Raw genomic sequence first — 23,872 nt, forward strand, 5'->3', positions numbered from 1 at the left:
TTTTTGGTCAAACCACAGAAATTGGTTATTGGACAAAGAGGTAGCAAAACAAGTGCATTAATTGGAGCAAATTGTTCAAAATGAAAGTGTTTAATAGAATTTATCACGAGAGAATAGTTTAGTGTTTTGATGAACTTTATAATCATTAAGATCTAAGACAAAAGGGTAGACCAAAAGCTTAAATGCATCACCATCCAAAAACAAAGGTTTTGTAACACAACTTCTTCTAAGGGTGAACCTGAAAATTTTCAAATTCTCTGCCTAAAGTGCAACTGATCCAAATATAGGGGAGAACAAGAAACTTATTTCAAAAAAAAAAAAAAGAAACTTATTTCCCAAAATGCACTTAGAATTAGTCAACTGGGAAACTGATTTCTCAAATTGTATTTAGAATTAGTCAATTCGCTGAATTTGATGAGATATGGCATCTCACTTCTAGGTTAGACAGGTTATTACTAGTATATAATTGGGTTTTTGCAGTTTCTAGCATGAGAATTTGGTCAATTTATTCGTCATTCTCCTAACCAGTGCATATAATTTCTTGATTCATATTAGTTTTAAACAAAAAAAAAAAAGTTGTGTCATATATTGCTGCAAGACTAGATCTATTGAAGATTATTTTGTTTGTTCTTTGTGTTATATTCAGTGAAGAATTGGTCTTCCAATTTGCCTAGAAGATATTGTCCCATAGACCAAGAAAAATAAAGGATACTGTTTGCGCATTAATTTGGCATAGCATTAAAAATTAATTATTTTATTATTCTGAATGCATGTCTTATATCGTAAATAATATAATATTTTTTTTAATTATGATTTCTAGAAGATAAATACTCAGTTAATTTTCTGAACCAGTTTAGTCTAGTCACTCATTTTTTCCAAAGTTGACTCTTCTCATTGAACTATGTTGAATGATTCTGTAAAAATTGCGGGTCAAATTAAAAGTATTATATATATATATAGTATAAAACTCATATATATATAGTATAAAACTCATTGTTTCATAAAAGAAACTTCTAAGGGCTAATTGACTTGATATTGAAACAAAAATATAGTAATGGAATTTTTAAGACTAATGAGAGTAGAAAAATAGCAATTCTAAAGACCTGCTAGCTTACATTGAATACTTACCCTAAGTTTAGATAGATCAACAATGATAACATATGCTCGTGTAGCATCCTTATTTGCAGATGAACTTCCTATGAAAAGTTAAACTTTTGCACTTCGGATTCAAACATTAGGAGTGTGCAAATTCACAGACTGAGATATAATTTAACACATGGAATTGATTTGATTTTATTGAATTTATTCAAACACGCATTTTACCCCCTAAGATATCAACATTAAGTGTAAGTATGCAGTGAAAAACAAAGAAAGAATCGGGGTCACTACTTACCAGAATGCAGTGAATCGGGGTATGGTAGAGGCCCCTGGCTCTACCGAGGTGGCTCCGTGTGGCTGCTCCGTATGGTGAGTCAGCGACGGTGGCAAGAATCAGGCGAGCTACTAGCCAAGGAAGGAATTCAGTCGCTTGATTCAGTGGGCTGCTTTTGTCAGGAGGGTGCGGCTGCGGCTGCGGCTGCAGGTGTGGAACGGGAAAAAAGTTGACAGAAAGGGGAAAAGAAAAAATTAGGAGAATGGAGGCTGGCGGTGAGAATGGAGGCTGCGGGGTGAGGTGAGAATGGAGGCTGCGGTCAGTGCGGTGAGAATGGAGAATGGCGCTTGGCGGTGAGAAGGGAGGCTGCGGGGAATGGGGTGCAGCTGCGGGTGCGGGGTGACGGCTCTGGCCTGTGGGATGGGAAAACGAAATACCAAAAGATGAAAGGAGGAATTAGGGCTACAGCAGACGGGAGATGACTTAGTATACCACATACACGCTGAAATGACGAAAATGCCCCTATCTTTCGAGCCTACCGAGCTTATACGAGCCGAGCCTGCTCGGCTCGTTTAATAAACGAGTACTCATTAGAGCTCGAGCTCGGCTCGTTTCTCTCTGTTAACGAGCCGAGCCGAGCCCTTATCGAGCCGGGTCGAGCTCGGCTCGCGAGCTGCCCGGTTCGATAAACAGCTCTAGCCGCTGTAGATAAAACCTCCAAACTTGCGGATTTGACCGCAAAACAGACGAACCTGGAGTTTGAACTTGTAAGGTTGGAGGAGAAGGTCGAGTATTGCAACCACCGATTTATGGAGGTAAAAAGGCGATTTTCTACCGATCAGGTTGTTGGCTTGTCAAACCAGCGCAGCTGGAGATGATTGATAAAATAAGGTATTTTTTCATGCATCTGAGAAAACTAGAAAAATCTGGACTAGTGCCCTTAACTTGTACTATTTTGTTTACCTTTTTAGAGTGTTGCTTGGCATTGTTATGCTTCTTATGGCAATGTGTGTCATTTGATGTGCTACCCTTAGAGGTGCATAGGTGGTTTAGTGCTACCCTTAGAGGTGATAGGCAACAGTATCTTAATAACCACGCAAGGAGGGAAGGGTAGGGCTAAAAGATGAACTAAACTACTCGATATTTGAATCAAGCTCAGCTTGGTAAGAGCTCGATCGAGCTTAGTTCGCCAATTAGTCGAGTCAAGTTTGAACAGCATTTTGTGTTTGATAATATTCAAGCTCGACAAAAAGCTCATTCAAACTTGGTTCGGCAAACAAAAAAACCAAGTTTGAACAAAATTTCAAACTCATTAAAATAATCAAACAAGCTTGAATACTTGGGTGTTCGAGTTGATTAGACTCATTTACACTCCTAGGAAAGGGAAAACAAATTGTTAAAAAAAAAGGAAATCTAGTTTGATTCCCACTCCGGAAAATGTGGTAACCAAAACAATTGTTATTTCAATGATTCCATAGGTAATTTGATTTGGATTCCACTTCTGTTCCTAGCCATGAACCAAGCGGCTCCTTACTAGACGGCCGTAATAGATGTTCTATGCTTACTGATTTATTGTTGTTGCGCTTCTTTCTCCTTCTTCTTCTTTTTAACTTCCAACAACATTTTCCATGTTATTCTAATCTAGCTGTTTCGAACTCCTGCAATTAATGGCTTGCAGCGTGACCATGGTTGGGTATCTAACTTGCTTTTGATTCAGGGATGCTAGACGTAGACGACATAACTGATGAAGCTTGAGCCCCAAGTGCTGTATGATGTGTCGCCGGCGGATGAAAATTGATTAAGTGCGAAGTGTTGCCTCTTAATGCTGAGTGTTGCTTACAAATGAGGCAAACATATTCTATGTTTATATATTAGATATTTAACCACAACTAGGAGACTTTTTTGTTGTTTTGAAGTTGCAAGTTATCTTAAGAAAAAGAAAGTTGTGCTGCGTTAATGGTGTTACTGTGGAATGTTCACTTTAGCTAATAGTAGTGATATTACTTTGTTTGCGTTTCTGAGTTGGGTAAATTTTAATGTTGGTTGCACCACTGGAAAATGGTTTTGGGTCCTTAGACTACATCAACTTTAATCATTTAAAATTTGAACCGCTATTATCACTAAGAGACAGATATTAAGGGAATAATTTCCCAAAAGGATCATAGAATTTTTTTTTTTTATTATTACACCCCCCTCAACAAATGTCTTGACTACGCTGCTCTGTGTGTATATATGTATAGCGTTTCATTTTTTTTTCTTTCCAATACTATTTTTGTCATGGAATAATTAATCATGTTAATACTGCAAAACAAGGATGCCATTATAACAACATCATCGAGGTATTTTATGTAATTCAGAATATGAATTTGGAATAGACTTTGATTTGGAATGAAATTAGGTTTGTTTGCTTTCCATTACGACCGTTGTCATAAAAAAAGTTAATACGATGTCATGAATGCCACTTAACATTGTTGAGCGTATGGAATGCCCAGATCGAGATTTTGTATTAGGAACAAAACCTTATTGCATTAAATTTTCTTATTAATAGGATTATATTTGGAATGAATTTCCTTTTTGAACGTTGTCCTTCATTAAGCACATGCCTTGCTTTTGTTGTAAATTAACTTCCATCCAACAAAGTTGTGGGAATTCTGCTAGATATCGTTTTATAGATTCTGAATAGGTTTTGGCTTCCTTTGTGAACATGATGTACTTCGGCATCAAGGAAAATGTCGCCCCGGACGGAAGAAAGCTCTGAGATTGACCATTTTAAATGCGACTTAGATTGAGGCTCTTCTGGGGGTAGGCATCGTCTGTCTTCAGAGAAAGAGGGAGGGATTATTACATGTTTATTCGCTCTTCATTTCTGTTTGTTAATATCTCCCAATTCCCCGGGCAATCACTGGAGAAAGTAGAAGAGCTACACTCTTTCCTGCTTCTTCCGTCTCTGGTTTGGAAGTTGCTTTTGTCTTCTATGTTGTAGGATTATAGTACATTGCAACAATCTTAAGATCTGGAATGTAGAATGATTGGAGTTTATAGAATCTTTAATGAAGATTGCTAAAACAAAGAACATCCATATGGATAAGGTGTTTTCGAGGGGTTGGGCGAGGTGGGGTAGAGGGAGGAGGGTATAGAGGGGAGGGGGGATGGTGGCTGCTAGCGGTAGGTGGTGGTGGTGGTGGTGTTTGGAAGAAGGGAGAGGATGAGGGCTTATTTTATTTTTATTAGTGTAATTGAGTGTGTTTTTGGAGTTGTTTTTACAGTTGTTTATGGAGTCAGCATAGACTCCACAAACAAAAATAGTTTGTGAAAAAAAAAGGGCAATCCAAACAGATACAGAAATGTTTTTCCGAGTCCTATATGTACAACACATACGAGGAATATGATGCGGGTATTAGTTTGCTGAACAGAATCTTCTTGTGCCCAACTCGTACAATTATGGGTCGTCAAAGCCAGCATTTCCACCGTCCGTTAAAAAAGTGATGTAGAATTATCTCCTCGTATCAATGAAGTCATAAACCAAATATGCGAGGAACTGTGTTATTGGTGCATTGGCTGAGGTGGTGCCATTGGATATGCAAGGGGCACAACATAAGGGGGATGATGCCCATGAGGAAGCAGTACAGGTGTGCCAACTGCAGATGCCATGTGACCAGGAGCAGCAGCAGCAGCAACAACCGGATGACCTACCGGTGCGCCGTATACCCCCAATCCATGCATAGTTTGTTGTCCCCTGTGCTTCATTGCTGGTCCCAGAGCAGCAGCAACAGTAGCTGATGGGGTTGTGTTGGTTTGTTGGCCTGTTATGGGTGCCTGATGACTAGAAACATCTCCATTGTTCACGCTGGTAATATCATGGATACTGGATCTCCTTCTATCTCTACTCATAGAATTCAAACGAATGAAGTATTTCTGAGCATGGCTTGCAACCTGTGTTGGGGTTCTGGATATGACAAAGTTTCTGGAAATGCTTCTCCAATCCCCTTTCCCAAACTTGTCTAGACCAAGCAAAAATAACCTGAGATAAAAAAAAAATACAAAGAGAGTAGGCCTTAGTCCATATTTCAGACATCCAGGCTGCAATCCAAGAATTTGGGAATGAGACTAGATGGATATATATGTATATGATGATACCTATGCTCTTCTTCGGTCCAAGGAATCCCTTTCCGGCGCTCTTGCTCTGACCTGGATCCTCCTTTTCCTCCTCCCTGACCACTAGAATCATGACCTAATCCTGGAAATGCACTCCTATAACCAAAATTAGAACGCCTGTCGGTAGCTGTAATGGCAGAGAAGCTTTGATGGTCCTTAGTCGACGAAGAAGCTTCTTCCCCACTGTAATTGGGAAGTGGCACAAGTCCACCTTCAATTGCTTCAACATCTTCAACAAGTGTTTTATAGTGTTGCTTCAACTCATCAATGCTTTTATTAGGAACCATAGAAGCAATCTTGTCCCACTGTTCCTTAGAGTCCCCAGTCCAGTGCATGGCAATGGCGCTCTCAAAAGCTATGTCTTCTTCTCTGCTCCATACTACAGAAGAAGAAGAAGCAGACATTATCCCTCTTGCTTGAAGATCCTGAATAATACTTTTGTGCCTTCTTACTAGTTTTTCAAGTTCAGTAGGGAAGTTTTATGCAGGTGGGGATGCCTCTTGATGCTTTTGTTCAGCTGAGGTTCTTTTGGGAGTTGGAGAGAAGGAAAGAAAATAGGTGGGTAGGATAAGAGAAGAAAGTAAAAGAGAGTGCAAGATAAGAATAGGGAACCATTGTATTAAATGGAAAAGGACCACTTGTGAGGTAGAAGGGATGGGTTCATTTGTCATGTCCATACAAAGTCATGGCCAAAAAATTGCACATCCAAGAACAAGCGGAAAAAGAATCTCACGCTCTCTCTTAAGCCCTACCAAGAAATTACTTGCGCAAATAGCTACAGGCTACTTGCAGCTCCATTAACATCTCAATCCGGTGAAAGAATTTTACACATTATTGTCTGTCATTCATGTAGCGTATCAAGGGCAGTATGAAAAAGATTTCTCAAGAAACCAAGTGAAAGGTTTTCTTCAGTTCACTTATTATTTGGCATCCCCTCCACTAAGGCCATTTCAAAATGTCATTCTTCTCCTTTTAGACCATGCACAATTTGGGCATTCCGATCATGATATTAGCAGGAAAGTAAAATGCCTTCATCAAGGATTGTCTGGAAGAATTCTCGACTGTAATGATTGCAAGGAGAAGAAGAAAAGAAAAAGAGAGCGAAGCAGGCAAGCAAGCAAGACGGTTAAAATTCGAAAGAATGTCATGTTTTGTCGCTTTAAATATTTCGGACTTTTCTACACTCATTGCCTGCCTAGTCGCAATGATTGAGCAGTAGAGAAATTGGTGTTAGATGGGAGGTGAGGTCCCAAAGAATCTTTTTTTTCCAAAACTCTTTCTATTTTCAGACAAACGCTCCGTGGCAATGCGTGTTTTTGTATCAAAGGCAGGAGTGATCATCTACAGCCATTTATATTAGTATTTTATAGCCGCCAATTGAGTCGGGATTTCATCTGCAAGGTGGAATGCATTAAAGGAAAACCTATGGCAAGGGGATATGAATGAAGGGAAATGATAGAGCAAAAGAGATTGCTCATTCCTGCTATTAAGTATTAACTACTACGTTCAAATCAAGAAATGCGTTTTTGAAAAAATTTTTTTTTTTTTTTTGTATTCATGTTTTTATTGTTAGTTTAAGATAAATATATGATGAATATAACAAAAATTTGCTGGTCTGAAGTTTTACTTATGATTTGATATTCGAGCCACACTACGATTGCAGAGAATATTTTCTTGGACTGTTCGTGTAATCAGATATCTGCAATCTTGAGTAGACGTCAAGCAATTTACCAGAAGTCAATGATTAACCAATTCACTAAAAAGGTTTGAAAATGAGCTAAAATTGGACAACCACGAAACTTATTCCTTGTTTGAATTGCATTTTTCTGGACTTTTTGTAGAAAAATTACTGTATCGATTTGATATATGTGAGGTAAAAATATGATTGAAAAATGTGTCAAAAAAAACGTAGCAAGTTTTCTTTGAAAACTAGCCATGCTTCCACCTTGTAAGATAAGATAACTTCTTGCACTCACAATCAGAAATTAGACAATCTGCAAATTTCAGTCTTTTATACTACTAACTATTCTATTGGGGGAGCTTTCTTACGCGCTCTAGGATTGATATGAGAGGGAGAAATGGTGCTGATTTTTACCCAAAGAACTCAGCAAAGTAGTAAATAAACATATCAAAAATATTCTTTCTCATGGGTCACTACCCATGTCCCTGTGTGTGGAAGAAGAAAGTGATCTCTCTTTTTGAACTTTGGTTCCTTCTATTCGTGGCCTCTTCTCCTTCTCTAGTTTCTATGCTAAGGAATACGACCACATCAAGGACCTCAACCACTACTGTATCATATTTAAACCAAAAAACTGAGGTCCGGCATATAACAGCAAAGAATTGAATAAAGGATGGTATAAGAACCATTAACCAAAAAAAAAAAAGAGTGGGTACTCCTCAAAAATTCATGTGGATTAAGGGTCACGGGATTAATGTATAAAAGTTGTTACCTCAGCCCGTTTAATTATTATTCTGAAAATTTTTTAAAAAAAAAAAAAAAGAAGAGAGAATCGAATGAGAGCTTCCCGAATAATCTCCGTAACTATCAACCGTCTCGTTATTGCGGATACTTTCGGCAATTGTGGTTGTTGCTCACCTTTGATTCAACATTTTGACACTTCACATGGACATGAACATGATCGATCAATCATTTCGTACTACCACACCAACTTCCAAAATTAACCATTACATCACTAATTATTGATATTGTGACTATTTTTCTTTCTCTTTGGATCAAAATCAGGAATCCCATGCACAATTTTTTTAAAATATATATAGACGCTTTCTGATTTGTTTCCTGCGTTAGAAAAATCGCTACTGAATATCAAGTAATTATGAAAATGCTTTAGCATTTATGACTTTTGTTCCCGTTTTGTGTAGATAAATAGGAGTACAATGACAAATAGAGATATTAATTGCTACTCAAGCTCATTTTTTTTTATTTTTCTCTACTTAAGTTGATATTATTAGCAGTATGCCCTAAAAAAACTTAGAAGTACTTCCTAGTTTGTGTTCCATACTTCCATGGTGTTAAAGTAGTCAAATTTTAAGACATTTCCTACATAGGAACTTGGTCCTCAACTAGGCACGTCAAACCCAAGACCCGGCCAAACCCAAGCCATTGATCTAGTGATTAAAGTTAAGACCCCAGAACGTAAAAGTTTTGGGTTCTAATTCTCCCGTCTCCTTCTCACTTCTTTGAAACAATATATATATATATATACATAGAGAGAGAGAGATAGAACATAGAAGTGTTCGTCCTAAGACCCTCCCCTCACAGTCTTATGTAGCAAAGGTCCCATTGATGTTCCAAAAAGTCACAGAATTGGCGAAGGACCGGCTGTTGATGTGTTGTATTATTAGAATATGAAATGATAGTTCTGGAGGAGGCACTTAATGAGTCACCTTCGCCCGTCAATTGCCACTCTACTCTTCATCATGAATTCAAGTGGTCTAGGGATAAGATCACATTAATTGTGGTCCATTTAACAGTTTTTTTGACTTTTTCCCCGCCTCTCAACATCAAGAGCCAAAAAGAAAGTACAAAAACAAAAAAAGAAGAAAGAAACAAACCTCATAGAACCCTCAAAAAGCTAATCAACAGTGCCATAGATCCACTTTCAAGAAAGACATCTTAAGTCTTCTCGTGAACAAATATTCCAGAATTTGAGTGCTACAACAATTAATTAGTTTACCCATAGTCACCGGCAGTATTTTTATTTCCAGTCATTCTTATTAAATTTCAAATATTACAGCAAGTGAAGGTTAAATTTGTGGGAAGAGCGAAAAGAAAGAAAGAACAACATTAATGAAGAACAATATCAATGAGATACGAGGGCCTACACGAGAAAGGGTGGGCGAAAACTTGAGTAGTCCCGGTCTATATATATAGAACCAATGGTTTGAAATTTGTCGCACCATTTCACCATTGAAAATGTGGCAAAATTTGAACCATTGGATCTACAAGACCGGGTCTACCCACGTCTTTGCACAGACGTTGTGGTGCCTACAAGGGAAGATATTTTCTTCAGTTGGGAAATTGACCATTGATATGTGACTTGTTTCCAGATTTAATTAGCTTAATAGTAAATCTTTGAACCAGAAAAGAACCCCAACAAAAGAAAAATGAAAAAAGACATCTTAGGCCAGGAATAAAATTTTTTATGTGAATTGAGTCACAATTAACCAGCCACAAAAGGTATGCTACAAATTTTTTTTTTTTTTTGTCTACCACTGTCCAAATTAAACCACATTTATGATGACAGTTACTCAAGATATTCAAAAGATCCGACATGTCAAATTATCAGAACCACTCTCAGAAAGTCCAAGGATTAAAACCCTTTTAAGTTAGCTTGTATTACAACCCTTTGGTTGTAAGTTGAAGTTGAGCCCTTCTCTAGGAACATACACAATTTCAAACAAAATAATGCATGAATCAAAAGAAAACCTGAAACTTGTTGCACAGAACATGCAGGCCTTCTTTCGATTAGCTGAGCCAAAAATAGACGACCTTGTGTTCCAACTGGTCTTCATGAAATAGATTAAAGTCCATCCCAAGACCAATTCATTCTAAGAAGAATGAATACCCAAAGTTTTGGTTGCCGTAGTCGATACCAATGGAATTGAACCACCGTATTCTGGAGAGAAAAACAATAAAAAGGAAAAAGTGATATGTGTATTATGTTAAAAAATGCCATATATTAGAAGAAATACCTTCAAGTGATATCACTAACCTAGAAGAAGACTGATGTTCCAAATCAGAACTCCATATCAAGTAACAAAATGAGGGTGTATACAAATGTGAAAACACCATCTCCCTCTCCCCTGCAGCACTGGGCCAGGACATTGACTTCGTTTAGACTGACCTAATAATAATAAATATTCCAGATGTCATCTTGGTGAACTCGAGAACAGAACAGCACTCTGTACAAGAGGTTCCTTTGGAAGGTCCTCGCAGTCAGGAGGTCCTTGTAGAAGAGCTGCTCTGTGTGGATTCATAAGAAGAAGTTCCTGCACGTCCTTAGGAAGCATGTTAAACACAGCCAGCAAATCCCCCTTCAATTTCTGAGCAGCAGCCTCAGAGTCTACATTAGCATTAGCACTACCAGACTGCTGTGGCATAAGAAAGCAATTTACCAAAGTTATATGCCCTGCTGTAGGATGTTGAAATTAAGTTAAATGAACAAAAATGCCTTAATGAAGTCTAGCTCAACTAAATGAAATCAAGCTTAATATACAAAGGGTAATCAACGTATAACAAAGCCAAGAAATTCGGGAGCGTTTATGCCTTACAACAAGGTCAACATGCATGATAAACAAGCTATATCAGCCAGTAAAGACTGTACAGTGGCACATGGATCATCATAATTCTCCTGAAGCCTCAATTCCTTTAGCAAACAAACAAATGTTTTTTCATATAACAGTTTGAAAGAATAATTTTTGGAAGTCAAATAAATTACACTAGATTCAAGGCCTTTCTCAAGCTATAACTTCATTTATCATAAGGATTGCCAGAAATCACAAGAACAGTATAAAATTATTACATGTAAAATTTCAAGTCTTTTGAACTCTTTATCTGCAAATGTGCAAGGACAAATAGTTATTAAGGTCCCAAGCATGATAGACTGTGCGGCAAACCAAGTCCGGATTAGGTCTGTACTCTGTTTAGTTTCTTATGTTTCATCACTCCCCACAACAATGAAGAAGATAGCTTGTGAAATGGAGAAAGATAATCATATTCAATAAGCAAAGCTATTAGTTACTATAATCCTAATCTCTAAAACTGCAGTACATATTTCTATTGCTTACTAGCACAAGATTCAATTTCAATACAGTTAAAAATAATTAGTTAACGACAAGGAGTCTGTTGAATGCAGAAATGCACTTACCTGCAGTTCGCCAAGAAGATGTCTCTCGATAGCATTGAAGGAATCAACAATTTCCACCTCTGACAATTGTGCTATAAATTTTTTTATGTCAGTCTTCATTCTAACTTGCCTCCACAACCTAAGCTGTTCTTGCTCAGCAACAGCACGCTTCCTTCTAAACCAAGGCAAAAAGTTGTGTCCTTTCATAAACCGCCTACAGAGATATGTTAACTGTCTCAAACTCAGCTAGAACCAACATGTTGAATGCATCAGTCAAGAGTATGTGCTGTAGATAAACTGTATTTGAGTATTCAAAGAAAGAAAACAAGGACAAAGATTTAGCTGGCAAGGATGACACCATAAGCAGGTTACAAAAGATGAAGACATAATTACGTTTACCGGTATAAATCCAGCCAATTTGATCTCATCCTCTTGAGCAGAAACTTCCCCGGACCTCTTGCTGACAAGCTTGCTAAGAAATCCTCTTTATCAAAATGGGGAAGGGGAGGGGGGTCCAAAAAAGGAGATGATCCTTCAGAAGGTGTGGTTGCCCTGAAATATGGACCAAACGGGGCTAAAAAGTTGGTAGTGAGCTCCAAGAAATGCCGACGGAGTATCTCGTTGTTAACAACTGACATTGATTCCTCAACCCTTGGTGACATCCCTGCATCAATTAGCCTATTTAAAATAGATGTGTCTGGCTTTGTAATAGCAGTATAAGTGGACCAAACCGCTTCTCTGTGTTCTGTCATGAGGCAAAGAGGGCCATCCCTCCTCAATTTCACGGCATTCAAGAAATTTGAAGGCGTGAACTTCTTCAAGGAAAGTTGTGGAAGCCCAAATCCATCTTGGCCATCAGGCATTTTGCCAATGGAGGTCCGAGAAGACATAGCAGGACGATTTGAGTTTGAAGCAGGGCTTCCTACTGAAACAATGTGAGGAACATTACGAAGAGCCTTAAGGAAAAAAAGATTTGTCACCCCCAAAACCATTGGAGGGAAAGTTGCACCTTCTTGAAGTGAGTTTAACTGGGCAAATTCTGGATCATGAATCGTAAAATAAGGCCTGAAATCAACACTGCAAAGAAGTGGAGCGACCAAACTAACTAAACCAGCAACAGCTTCAGAGCACTGGGGAGGTGTAGGTGCTATGACAAGAATTGGTTCACCAATGAGTAACAATTCCCATAGCCTCCAAAGCTGCATCAAAAGCCCTCTAAATATACCAAAAAGGTCTGAATCATGGAACAGACCTTGTGGTACAGATTGATTAGAAGGAAGAAAAGGAGCTATAGGTGAAGTTAACTCTTCAAAGAACATTCTACCATCTAAAGGTAAACTATGAGCAGGTGGCAGGTGCACTTTAAGCGTGGCATTCCCAATAGGAAGCTCCATAAGTTGACCAGGTAAAGGAGAAGCCCAAGATGATACTGAAGCAGCAATATAGTTGAGAGCTTTCTTCCCAATGTCAAAATACAAAGGGCCCATGATTTGTAACAAAGGTCTAAATACACTAGAGTATGGGCTATGGGAAAGAATTACAACCGATTTTTGTTCGCCACCTCGCTTTAACCTTTCATCATGTCTCTGCCTATTAAATACAAATCCATATAAATACCTTGGAGCGTTATTAGACAGCTTTAGAAGCTTATTATCTTGTGATGCAATCTCGTTATCTACTTCAACTATCTCATGGGAGACTACATTTGCCGTCTGCATTTTCTCCTGCCTTCGTATCCTAAAGAAGAAGATGCAGTCATGGATGCTGGAGCGGTTATATTGTTGTGAAACAGAATCTGGGAATGAACTAAATGCAACTTCAAGCTCCTCATTTTGGGTCAGACACCCTGGTGGATAACACTCTTCAATGAGCTGCCCTTGCTCAAGATCAAATCTAATGATGCAAAAAGCAACTGCCCATTGCTGAAAAGCTTTTTCATCGACTTTTGCATCAGGTTCTGACCTTGCATGAAATGACGGTGACCGACTCATTTCCAGCTACTCCAAGAATGGTTTTCCAAATATCAAACGACCCCTGTGTTCCCCATTTTCAGATTAAAGTGAGCAGGGTATCCCTCATTTTACCAACCTACACAGGAAAGGACAAAAATTCAAATATAACCAAACAATCCTAAAAACAGGACTACATCAAGCTTGATATTAATCTGTCAAAACCAGCTTCAGTAACTTTTTACAATAAATTACATCAGCCATGAAAGCGAACAGCTACCTCACAAAAAAGTAACCAAAATGCAATCTTCCAACAAGTTAGTATGCAATGCTTGAAAGTTGAAATTTACTTAATGCAAGTGGGACTCTAGAACATTAATAAGTAAAGGAACAAACTTTCTTGAATAATGCACAATATACAGAAAACCCAGATAAATTCATGAAGTTTCAGCCTCAATTCAAAGAAAACAAAACAAAGAAAAGGAAAATGCAACTAGGTACCAAAATAGCCAACTTAATTCAACAAGAAAGCTAACAAAAATCTAGTTCTGACCTGAAAATTGTCCAAATTGACGAGCAACTAATGGTTAATTACTTCTATTGAGGAAGTCCCAGATGCCGAATATGCAAGAAACAATCCGGATCAACCCAAGAAACCTAATTTAACACAAAAAAATAAGCGGGTCTAAAGAGATTATTTAGGAGTACTAGTAAGATCCCTGAAGGTTGCTAAATAAATGTAGGTTTTATATTTGGGGGGAGTGTGGAGATATCTAACCAAAACATCCAGCTTTTAAGATTTCCAAGGGATTCAGTAGAATTGAATAGGAAAGGGTCTCTTTCATTCAGATGATGAGTATGATTGGGCTTCCCCGAAACTGGTAATTGAAGAGGGACTTCGGTTGTCTGGAATTTTTAATGTTTTTCCTTTTTTGTTATTTTTCTTTTTCTTTGTCACAGTTTTTTGCTACGTTTAGCTGGGAATTTAGTGGATTTACCAGCAGGGGCTCTTTTTTTTTCTTTTTTTTTTTTCAAAAGCAACCAATAGAGGCTTTATAATTCAGAATTTTGGAGGCCTTTTCGTTTTTCTTTCTATTATGAAAGGGAAAGATGTGAGTAGGATCCCCTTGGGTCAAGGGGAATTTGGTATGTTTATTTTGTCTGTTTATGTTACAAAGGAAGAAAATTCATCACATCAAATTTAATTAAGATTGGAATTTGCAGTTTATTCCGACAGAAAAATTCTTTTTTTGTTTGATATTTAAAATTAAATCTCTCAAAACAAAATCTTTTACATCATCCAAAAAAGTCTTTTTACGTTTGTACATGCTTTAAGAATTTGTTGAATTCATTGGATTTTCTCCATACTAGAATGATGTAGAACATTTATTGGCTCGTATCAAGCCAAGGAAAACACTCAAGATTTCAGACTTAATCATTAGAAGAACTCTCATAATTGAGAGGCCTACATGGAATACTACATTTTTCATATTAATATCCCCTCCAAAAACAAAAATGTTCACATGGAGGTCTTAAAATCCACAGAATCATTTGGCGAACGCCGTACGTTTTCTTGGATGATGAATTAGTCAGACGGCATCAATCTACAAATACAAAAGCAGTCCCAGTGCCCGCGGAGCAGAAGAATGAGTGGCCAGATAAACATCTGCCGCTGGAAGAAGCTGATCTGGAAACCCTTCCAAGTTCCAACAATGGAGAGTACATCTTGAAGAGTGAATCTACATTTTCAACTCAATTTGCTTTGACAGGTTAATATTTCACAAGGAAGAGAGACCAATAGCACAAAAATTTTCTACTTATAATTACAACTTTCTTAAACAAAAATCAGTATCTACATATGAAAGACAATAAGAGATCACAGTATGAAAAAGACGTGACTGCAATCTATAGATGCCCTCTCTCTCGTTTCTGTTAGTTCAGTAAAGCGACACCACGTCCTGCTAAGTTTTGGAGAAAACTGCAGCATTCAGTTGCAAGAAGTCTATCCATTTGGACGACCCTCAATTCCCACCAGTTTAGAGCAGGAGCAATGAACTATACATCATACACAGGTAACTGCTCTGTGATGGGGACACGGCAAATAGGGCATTTCTTGCACTTTTCAGAGCAGGTGCTGCACCAAAACAGAATAATGAGAGAGAGAGAGAGAGAGAGAGTTGTAAATTGACTGAAGTGGGATTTTGGGTTGTAGTGTTAACACTAAGTGCAATACCTGCAAAGAATGCGATGCCGACAGGGAAGAAGAACTACACTTATCTCTCTTTCAAAACAAACCCTGCATAGAACTTTTTCCTGGCCGATAAAGGAAAGGTACGCCAAGTGTTAAAGGTCAAAGCAAACATGACAGAAGGACCAACTTAAAGGAACATGCAAAGTATTTGATCAGCAGAAGTAATAGAAGGTTAGGGCAAGATAGTTGTATCTGTTCTGTTTTATCATTGAATTGGAACCAGACAATGCTGTACTAAAACATGTTGCAGGAATGGAGGAAAGCTATCCACTTCATTTGCGTTGTAGAAAGTAAAATTGTCGAAAAATTGATAGTATTACTTGCCTAAAGATTTAATGCTCTCAACAACCTTGTTACTTATTTCAATCTTCAACTTAGTTTATGGTACTTCCATTATGATTGAAATATAAATTCTCACAGTTGAACTTTAAACCAGAAGATAGCACACAGACTGAGAACTTTACATTTTGTAATCTTTCATATTCCTGTTGGCTAAACTTCGTGATTTCTGTTTGCTCCCCAAGTGCTGCTTGTAGTCTCCAAACCTGAAATATTATAGGATAACACAAGATGAGCAAATAAAATAAAATATTTTTCCAAAGAATATGGAAGACAATCAGTAAAGGAAGCATCACTAGAAACCTCACACTTAAATGTCAAAATAGTAAATTCAAGTGGTAACACGCAGAATAGTATGGCAGTTGCAATTTACCTCCTCAGCAAGATCCTTCTTGGGCATCTTTTTAACTATCTCAGGTGGATAACCACAGAACGTATCATAACTGCTTCATAAGAAAAATGTAAATGATTGTAAGAAAGACATCATACATGTTAAAACTCTTGATGTCACCATGTGGAAGAGTTGATACAAAAATTAACAGCATTTCTTTTGCATTTTCTATGCATATTACTAACTTTGGCTGGCCGTTCTATATAAATGGAGATTGAATTTTTGTCCAATACCAACCTAAATTTGAAGAATAAGGCACTTTAAGGAGGAGTATCATAACCTAATGCCTTTTAGGCAATAACCTAATTGAGGAAAGCAAAGAAGGGGAATAAAAAACTGACAAGCAGGGGAGAAAATAATACAATACTCCCCCCAGTTTCAACCCTTAAATTTTGCTTGCTATGGGCTGGAGAGATGCTAACTTATTTATATATGCTTTTCTTCATATGAATGACAGTATAAACCCGGGCAGAGAACCTCACATAGTTCGACACCAGTAGATACTACTGAGCCTTCCAGCTAACTAACACAATTTTAACCATAAAGAACTCATATTTCTCAAGTTTCTCACTTGTCTCCCATAACAAGGTAATAAGAAGTATAGTGACACGTGCTTACATAAGTTCACTCATTCAATCTCTTGACTAGAATATACCAGCCTATTTCTTACTAATGAAAATGTAAAAACTCTTACCCAGAGGCCCCATCATGGAAGAGACGAGCCTGTTCTTCTCTACTAGAATCATCAATGGACCACCAACCAAGCAGCCTGCTTGCAAAGTTGTAATACATACAGTGAGAACTAATGCAATATATTCTTTGTGTCTTTTCTCTCCCCTTCTTTACTGCAGTATACAACTCCCAAAGGAAATACCTTTTTCATCTGGGAAGCTTAGCACATTACCTTGAGCCATGGTGCAAGAAACCAAAACAGTCACGAACTTTTGAAGTCACCACAAAATATCTGCCCGTTTCATCTCCACTTCGTAATAAAATCACAAGTTTCTCAACAAATCTAGATGCAGCAAATAGGACTGCAACTCCTTGCAACAGGAATATAGGAGAGAATAGCATGGGCATAGGGATATGTCTGGCACCTGGAGGTGTACCCTGAATTCAAGAACCAATAGTGGATTACTTGGCAGGATATCACAGGGAAAAAATGGGTCATCTTGACGTGAAGAATGTTATCCAAAATTGTTAGGTACCTCTAGGCGCATACAGAGAAGGACTTGGAAACAAACAATCGGAATTTTCATGATGTGTCCACCAATGTCTTGGAGAGCACACATTCCATTGCTGGAATCGTCCTCTTCAGAAACCACTAAGCCACTATTCCAGTCAAGATATCTAACAACATTTGATGATGTACTTGCTTCTCGAGCATTAGGACTTCTATGGATCATTGGATTAGACCACTTTGTGCAAACAAGAAATGCAAAGCACTCTGCAATCCTGTAGAGGAACAGAACAGGTCAACCCTTGTTACTCAACTTCTACATGAAACTCAACAACAAGAAGTACATAATCCAAGTAAAGATCGTACCCATAGTTTATAAATAAGTCCCACCAACCTAGACCACCTATATCACCTGCAAATGTAAACCAAAAGGCATACATAAATGTCAGTGGCTTACGCCGTGACATGAAACTATCCACTCTGGCCTGCATGGTTATCACTTTTTACTCCTCTCTATCCTTCCACGTATCAGATTCCAGCATCAACATGTTAAACTACATAATGGGAGAATAGCGCAATTTATTTCTTCAAATATTGAAATTTCAGATCTTGAGGAACTCATATTGGACAACAAAAATCGATTACAGTCAAGGCCTATTTGATAACCTAAACATAGATTTCTTAACTGTAAACTAGTCAAATCAAAAGGATAAGCTGCCAAAACAGCTCATGCTAAGGTAAATACCTTAAGTTCTGTGCTCAAACGGTAAAAATGAGTGGGTGCAAGTGTGTGGCGCCTGCGATAGAGAAAGACAGAGAGAGAGAGATACCACAAAGCTTCAGCAGGGTGAAAACAGTAGCCGCAACAAAAAAAACCATAGAGATCGCCACCCAGAAGTGCTAATAACAACAAAAGTGTTGTTTAGTAAATTTCATCCCTGTATCTTTAGCGCATCAATATATTGACAACAAAAAATAAAAAACAGTTTCAATATAAGGAAGAAAAGGCTCATTAATGTGAATAATCAATTGGTTGAAAAAATTTCAGATCTATTATGCGCAATTTCTGCATGGTTTAGCTACAGTAACTGATAACAAAATTAAAGAATAAGCATTTTTTCCTGTCTGGGTTTTCGCACTAGAGGCACTGCTAGAGAAATAAACCTCTGCAGTTTTCCCTCCCATTAACAAGTAATGCAGTATTGCAGTCTATTATTCTACATACTGGGAATATAAGCTATTAAGAATTAGTTTCCTTAATTGGACAATATTTTAGCTGATTTCTACTCAATAGGTCCAATTTCACCAAGATGAGTTAAAAAGACTGAGGAAACTAGCATAAGCCAGCACTATAAAGCCAAAAACCTATTAAACATTCACCACCAAGCAGAATATCTGAATGCTCATGAATGCCCCGCCAAGAAAAGAAACTCTATCTTCCAATTTTCTGTTTCTTTTCCACATCTAAAAAAACAGCTAACAAATCCTTTAAGTTCTCTTCTAAGGGCATTTTAATAATGTTTATTAGGCTGTTACTAGTCTGTCTATCCTACTTCCACCAACAATGAGATAATACCCCCTTCATTAAATCTTGACAGTCCTTTCTAGGAAGCCCATGTAGCAGCTCCTCATTGCTTCTCTCAGAATTCAAGCATTACCAGTGACAGAGAATAAAACTCACACAAATTTGGATAACTTAAGGTAACAATAAAAATATCAGAGTATTATATTTCTTTAATTTCAAAATGTACCCTCAATTTTTTCAATTTTCCTAGGCTATTAAGTTTAACTCAGTAGTCAATCATTTTGAGACCAGAAAATATATATATCATTAACAATAAGATGCAATAGACCCCGTTAATTTAGATAGGAGGGAATAAATGAAAGGAGAAAAAGAGTAGTTGCCAATAGTAGGCAGCTTAATTTCCATTAAGCAATAAGAACAGTATAAGCACAAACATAAGTCACATGACAATGACACATCTAAAGCATTGATCTAACTTACAGGAAGTGTTTCCCAAATAGCCTCATCACTCATGCTTTCATCATCTCCAGGTAATAAAGCCTTGCACATTCTGTATCATGGTACAAGAGTAGTAGCCCTGTAAATATCAAGGGAAAAGCCAACGCAGAAAGAAAACAAAAGCATTTATAACAGCTTAATTTGTTGTCCTATGCCCCATGCAATTTTTTAGCATCTTACCCAGAACAACTGTTTCCATCTTTTTTCTTAATTTCAACTGTTTTCCTAGAGGATACTTCAATGAATTCAAAGTCAGAGAAATGATTACAGCAATTTTTCCTACACAACTCAAATTAGGAAGAGATCATTTGGCAGAATCATGAGTCCTATAAAAAACAGCTAATCTAACAATTCAAAAAAAAATGTACAACCTAGAAAGATAGTTTGGTAAAATAACCAAAAGAAACAGAAGAAAAACAAACAAAACAAGAGAGGTCACTTTTGAAAATATAGATGAGCAGAAAGGGACAGGTCCATTGCAAAACCACTTTATTTTGCTGACTAGCATTAAATTTTCCACTTGAACATCACATCTATCCTTCATGTTGACTCTGCCCCAGCTGTCCAACCCTTTTATACAAGCAGCATTATTACCCTAGAAGTAACAATCTTCTGCTCTTTATTCCACTTACTTTTGTTTATCAAATGCTCCATTCAACATCAATTTATCAGGACATCCATACACAGGAATTTTATGAAAAAGTATTCATTCGAGACTCAGCATTTTCAGTAACGCCTGTGAAACCTACACAGAAGCACCTTTTCTCAAAATCATGCAACTTTTACAAAGACACAAGTTTTCAATTAAAGATTTGTTCAGAATACAAATAACTCAATCAGTAGTTTGTTTTTTAACTAAAGCATCCAAAGATATCACAATATACCTTACTTAGAATACAGCTTAACAGCAAAGGATGAGAAACTTGCACATCAGATGAGTTAAGATACCTGAAGTTGTCAATAAGGATGACAATCTCAAAAGCCAAGAGGGGTAGGAAGACAATCTTTAAATTCATAGCTGCAGAACCCTTAACTGAAACAAAAATAACATGTTATTGAGACCTTGAATCTATAACACTTAAGACAGTGCAAAAGTTATATTCTTCCTCAAACCAAGTCTTCATTATATCCCAATTCGTAAACACGAGGTAGAAATTTCTAAGAAGAGGAAGCAACTACAGGGAAAAATGTCTTTTCTATTATCAGGGGAGGACAAGAGAAAATTACTAAAAAGACAAAAGTCATAGCTTGTTTATCGCAAATAACTATTACTATTGTCTCACTGTCTGGGTCATTTTCATATCAGAGAGTAGAGCTTCACCTCCTTACCATATATGCTCTCGAGATATATACATAGAAGCAGTTCAAATGCGATAAGCAATGGTGTTGCAACCACGGCATGACAAGGGGCCCACTATGCACAAAATTTAAAAAAAGAAGTAAGTATACTGACATAATCCAATTTGTTTAAGAAGGTTGCAGTAGCTGCCAAAATATAGGAGAGCACAAAGACATACATGTCGATCATGTGGAACTGAAGGTGCAGGTAAAGAAAAGCGACCTCGGGCTACAACTGCATGAAACAGCCATAGTGGGAAGAAGATAAACCTGCATTATAGGGTACATACAATTCAGTCAACAATTTCAACAGTTTTAGTGCACCAACAATCCATAATAGATATTGATGCACCAGCATGACAATCAAATTCCACAACTAATTTAAGCATTTGGACTTCTAGAATTTTTGGATCCTGCATGATGAATGATCAAATTACTATGAGTTGTAAAAAATCAAGATTGATAAGGTTAACATTTTTCCAAAGACAGAAAACTTTAAGTGAAGTTAACTCGAATTTTCAGATAACTCTTCCTTTGAGGAACATATAGAAAGAGAGCTGCAGTCTTGTCAACATCAAAACTTGAGTCCCACACTTCAGATAAGAAGGCTCGTAAGAGAGTCTTAGTATGGAACAATTCGTCCTAACCACCACCAAACAGCAACTTTCAGCTCAGATAACCAAGTTATTCCATGAATGCCTGTTGTACAACCAAAATCCAATGTACCCTAGCAAAACTGTCTATTACTTTAAAAAGTTCTATCAGGAGCCTTATAAGAATTTGACACAAGCCTAGAGTCCATGGTGTACAGCTAATCAGCCGTGAATTCTAATATTCATGTGAAGACAACCTCACCTCGGCACTTATTTTGCAAGGGGATAGCCGAGGGACTAGCTTTACAAGGAGCCAACAGAAAAAGGAAATGCAGAACCAATTTCCCCCGGAAACCATACAATTATGTTCTTAAAATCCCTTTTCGCCATATATTACTTCTTCCTCCCTGATTTGCATCAAGCATATTTACATGCACCCACACCCAAAAAAAAAAAAAAAAAGCCACAACTTTACCCCACATAAACTTGCATGTAATTGCATTTACCATCCTAATACCCTTTGAAACACAACCAAATGAAAATTAAACCCCGAGCAAGTTCGATTAAATTATGCATTAAACAAAAGATTCAGCACCCAGAACAATAACAAAAAATATAGCAATACGATTCAAAATTCAAAACAAAAAAGAGTAAAAAATTAAATTTTACCCAAATAAACATGCATGCAGCTGCTCATATTAACAAAAAAGATTGAAACTTTTCGCACAATTTTACAATCATAACACCCTTTACAACCAAAAACGCACAAAACTGCAGCCAATCAAACCACACCGAAAGCCTGTTCATCCTGTAAAATTCAAAATTCTCAAATAAAATAAACAAAAGGACTAACCACCAAGAGTAGGAGAAAACATGATCCAGCTTGAGAACCAGAAATATGGTAAACCATAGAAGAAAGGTGTGGGCTGATAGCACCTGTAAAGCTTTTCCCACTCTTCTCCAGCTCATCCTTCCTTCTTCCCTTCTTCGACCCTCTCCTTTTCACTCCCACGCACACACACTAAATTTTAGTCCAAACACCTCTCTGAATTATACCACTATATAAACATAGCAAATATACGAAGAGATAAAAAAAGGGGGGTTTTTTTTTTTAACTTTTGATTGTTGGGGTTAACAGGAGTAACTGGTAAGGATAAGAATTGAGGACAGTGAATCTTCCCAAACTGATTAATTATTAATGGGATTCTTCCGTAATGTATTATGTGGCCCTGAAAGGCAGAGATATTATATATATATATATATATATATATATATATATATTAACAAAGGGTTTAAAGAAGACAAAAGAGGAAGATGATTTAATGCTTATTTTAAGATTTGATAGTAGATTTTTTGTCATCTCCGTTAAAGGGGTGGGGCATCTTCCTTCGGCACTTTGGATTGTGCAATCTAATGGTAAGTTGCTAATTGCTGTCTAGTGCGGTGTTTCATCTTGCTGTCAGTTTTGGATTGCAAAACAACGGGCGCCATTTTTGTAAAATACTAGTCATTAGATACGCTGTATTAGCCAAGAAAGAAGATGGTAATTGCTATTATTTGCTAGCATACAAATTGGCCGTTGTGGAGATGGCCATTAATTAGTTTCTCTTTTGCTTTTCTTGTCATGGGAGAAATCCGACTTTTTATGGCCTAATTTTTTTTTAATACAGGGCACGAGTATTAATTTTTGGAAAGGATAACGTTAAGTTATAGAAACTTTTATAAAGAATTGTGATGTGAATTTTTTTTTCAAATTTAAATAGTGAAATGTGGGTATGGTAACTTTTATTATAAGATTTTTTTTTTACAAGTGTCCAACGAGTATTCATTAATATTTTTATATCACATCTAATTTATTATGTGAATATTATCTTTCCTTACACTATGTGCAGTAGAACAATTGATCTCAAGTTCTTCGTAATTAATAATTATTATCTTTCCTTACATTTATATATTTTTTCTAATTAATTTTATTTTTAAAATAATTTAACACTTGAATTACATATGATACTATATTAAGATTATAATTATTTTGAGGTATGATGAATTGCTGTTTTAATGTGACATGATATTTTGTCATAAGCTGCAAATTCAATGTTATGCTAGTTCTCTCTTAAGGGTTTTTTTATTTTTATTTTTATTTTTTAGACCTACTCTTAAGGGTTAATTTGTCACGGTATACATTGGAGGGATGGAGTCTACCCAAAGTAAAGTTTAAAGAATAATTTGATCATTATAAAAAAAATAATAATAATTTGATGAAAAGTTGGAATTTTTTTTTTTTTTTTTTCAAAACAAGTTGGAGTCCATGTTAAGTAACACTTTTATAAAGGAAGGATTTCAGCTTTTGACCATGCCAAACACCAATTATCGAATAGATTTGGGCAGCAGAAACTTTTCTTATACATAGGAAT

The 23,872-nt window shown here is 36.9% G+C and overlaps 3 protein-coding genes across 8 annotated transcripts; all 3 read right to left on the reverse strand.

Moving 5' to 3' along the window:
- Nucleotides 1–4,116: 4,116 nt before the first annotated feature.
- Nucleotides 4,117–6,214, reverse strand: LOC113768077 (transcription factor MYBS1-like). Its single transcript, XM_027312311.1, has 2 exons — nt 5,510–6,214; nt 4,117–5,393 (listed from the first exon to the last, which is right to left on the reverse strand). Exons 1-2 carry the CDS (start codon nt 5,929–5,931, stop codon nt 4,916–4,918), a joined length of 900 nt encoding a protein of 299 aa, XP_027168112.1. The 5' UTR covers nt 5,932–6,214; the 3' UTR covers nt 4,117–4,915.
- Nucleotides 6,215–9,804: 3,590 nt separating this feature from the next.
- Nucleotides 9,805–14,261, reverse strand: LOC113768824 (protein DENND6A). Of its 5 annotated transcripts, none has more exons than XM_027313320.1 (5): nt 13,897–14,257; nt 11,794–13,482; nt 11,416–11,608; nt 10,261–10,639; nt 9,805–10,164 (listed from the first exon to the last, which is right to left on the reverse strand). In XM_027313320.1, exons 2-4 carry the CDS (start codon nt 13,383–13,385, stop codon nt 10,418–10,420), a joined length of 2,007 nt encoding a protein of 668 aa, XP_027169121.1. In that variant the 5' UTR covers nt 13,386–13,482; nt 13,897–14,257; the 3' UTR covers nt 9,805–10,164; nt 10,261–10,417. The 5 variants fall into 5 exon arrangements, with proteins under 5 accessions (XP_027169121.1, XP_027169122.1, XP_027169125.1 ...); XM_027313321.1 differs by having other exon boundaries at nt 10,261–10,636; nt 13,897–14,256; XM_027313324.1 differs by lacking the exon at nt 9,805–10,164 and having other exon boundaries at nt 10,601–10,677; nt 13,897–14,259.
- A 494-nt stretch (nt 14,262–14,755) lies between these two features.
- Nucleotides 14,756–22,660, reverse strand: LOC113768729. 2 transcript variants are annotated; one of them, XM_027313187.1, is made up of 14 exons: nt 22,312–22,660; nt 21,045–21,135; nt 20,857–20,941; nt 20,476–20,560; nt 19,510–19,579; nt 18,335–18,404; nt 17,871–17,916; nt 17,533–17,779; nt 17,229–17,434; nt 17,019–17,093; nt 16,307–16,379; nt 16,059–16,139; nt 15,577–15,656; nt 14,756–15,477 (listed from the first exon to the last, which is right to left on the reverse strand). In XM_027313187.1, the coding sequence occupies exons 1-14, from the start codon at nt 22,425–22,427 to the stop codon at nt 15,399–15,401; spliced, it is 1,404 nt and encodes a 467-aa protein (XP_027168988.1). In that variant the 5' UTR covers nt 22,428–22,660; the 3' UTR covers nt 14,756–15,398. The 2 variants fall into 2 exon arrangements, with proteins under 2 accessions (XP_027168988.1, XP_027168990.1); XM_027313189.1 differs by having other exon boundaries at nt 16,307–16,376; nt 22,312–22,659.
- Nucleotides 22,661–23,872: the final 1,212 nt, after the last annotated feature.

Source organism: Coffea eugenioides, chromosome 4 (assembly GCF_003713205.1).
Source record: "Coffea eugenioides isolate CCC68of chromosome 4, Ceug_1.0, whole genome shotgun sequence".
Taxonomy (NCBI): domain Eukaryota; kingdom Viridiplantae; phylum Streptophyta; class Magnoliopsida; order Gentianales; family Rubiaceae; genus Coffea; species Coffea eugenioides.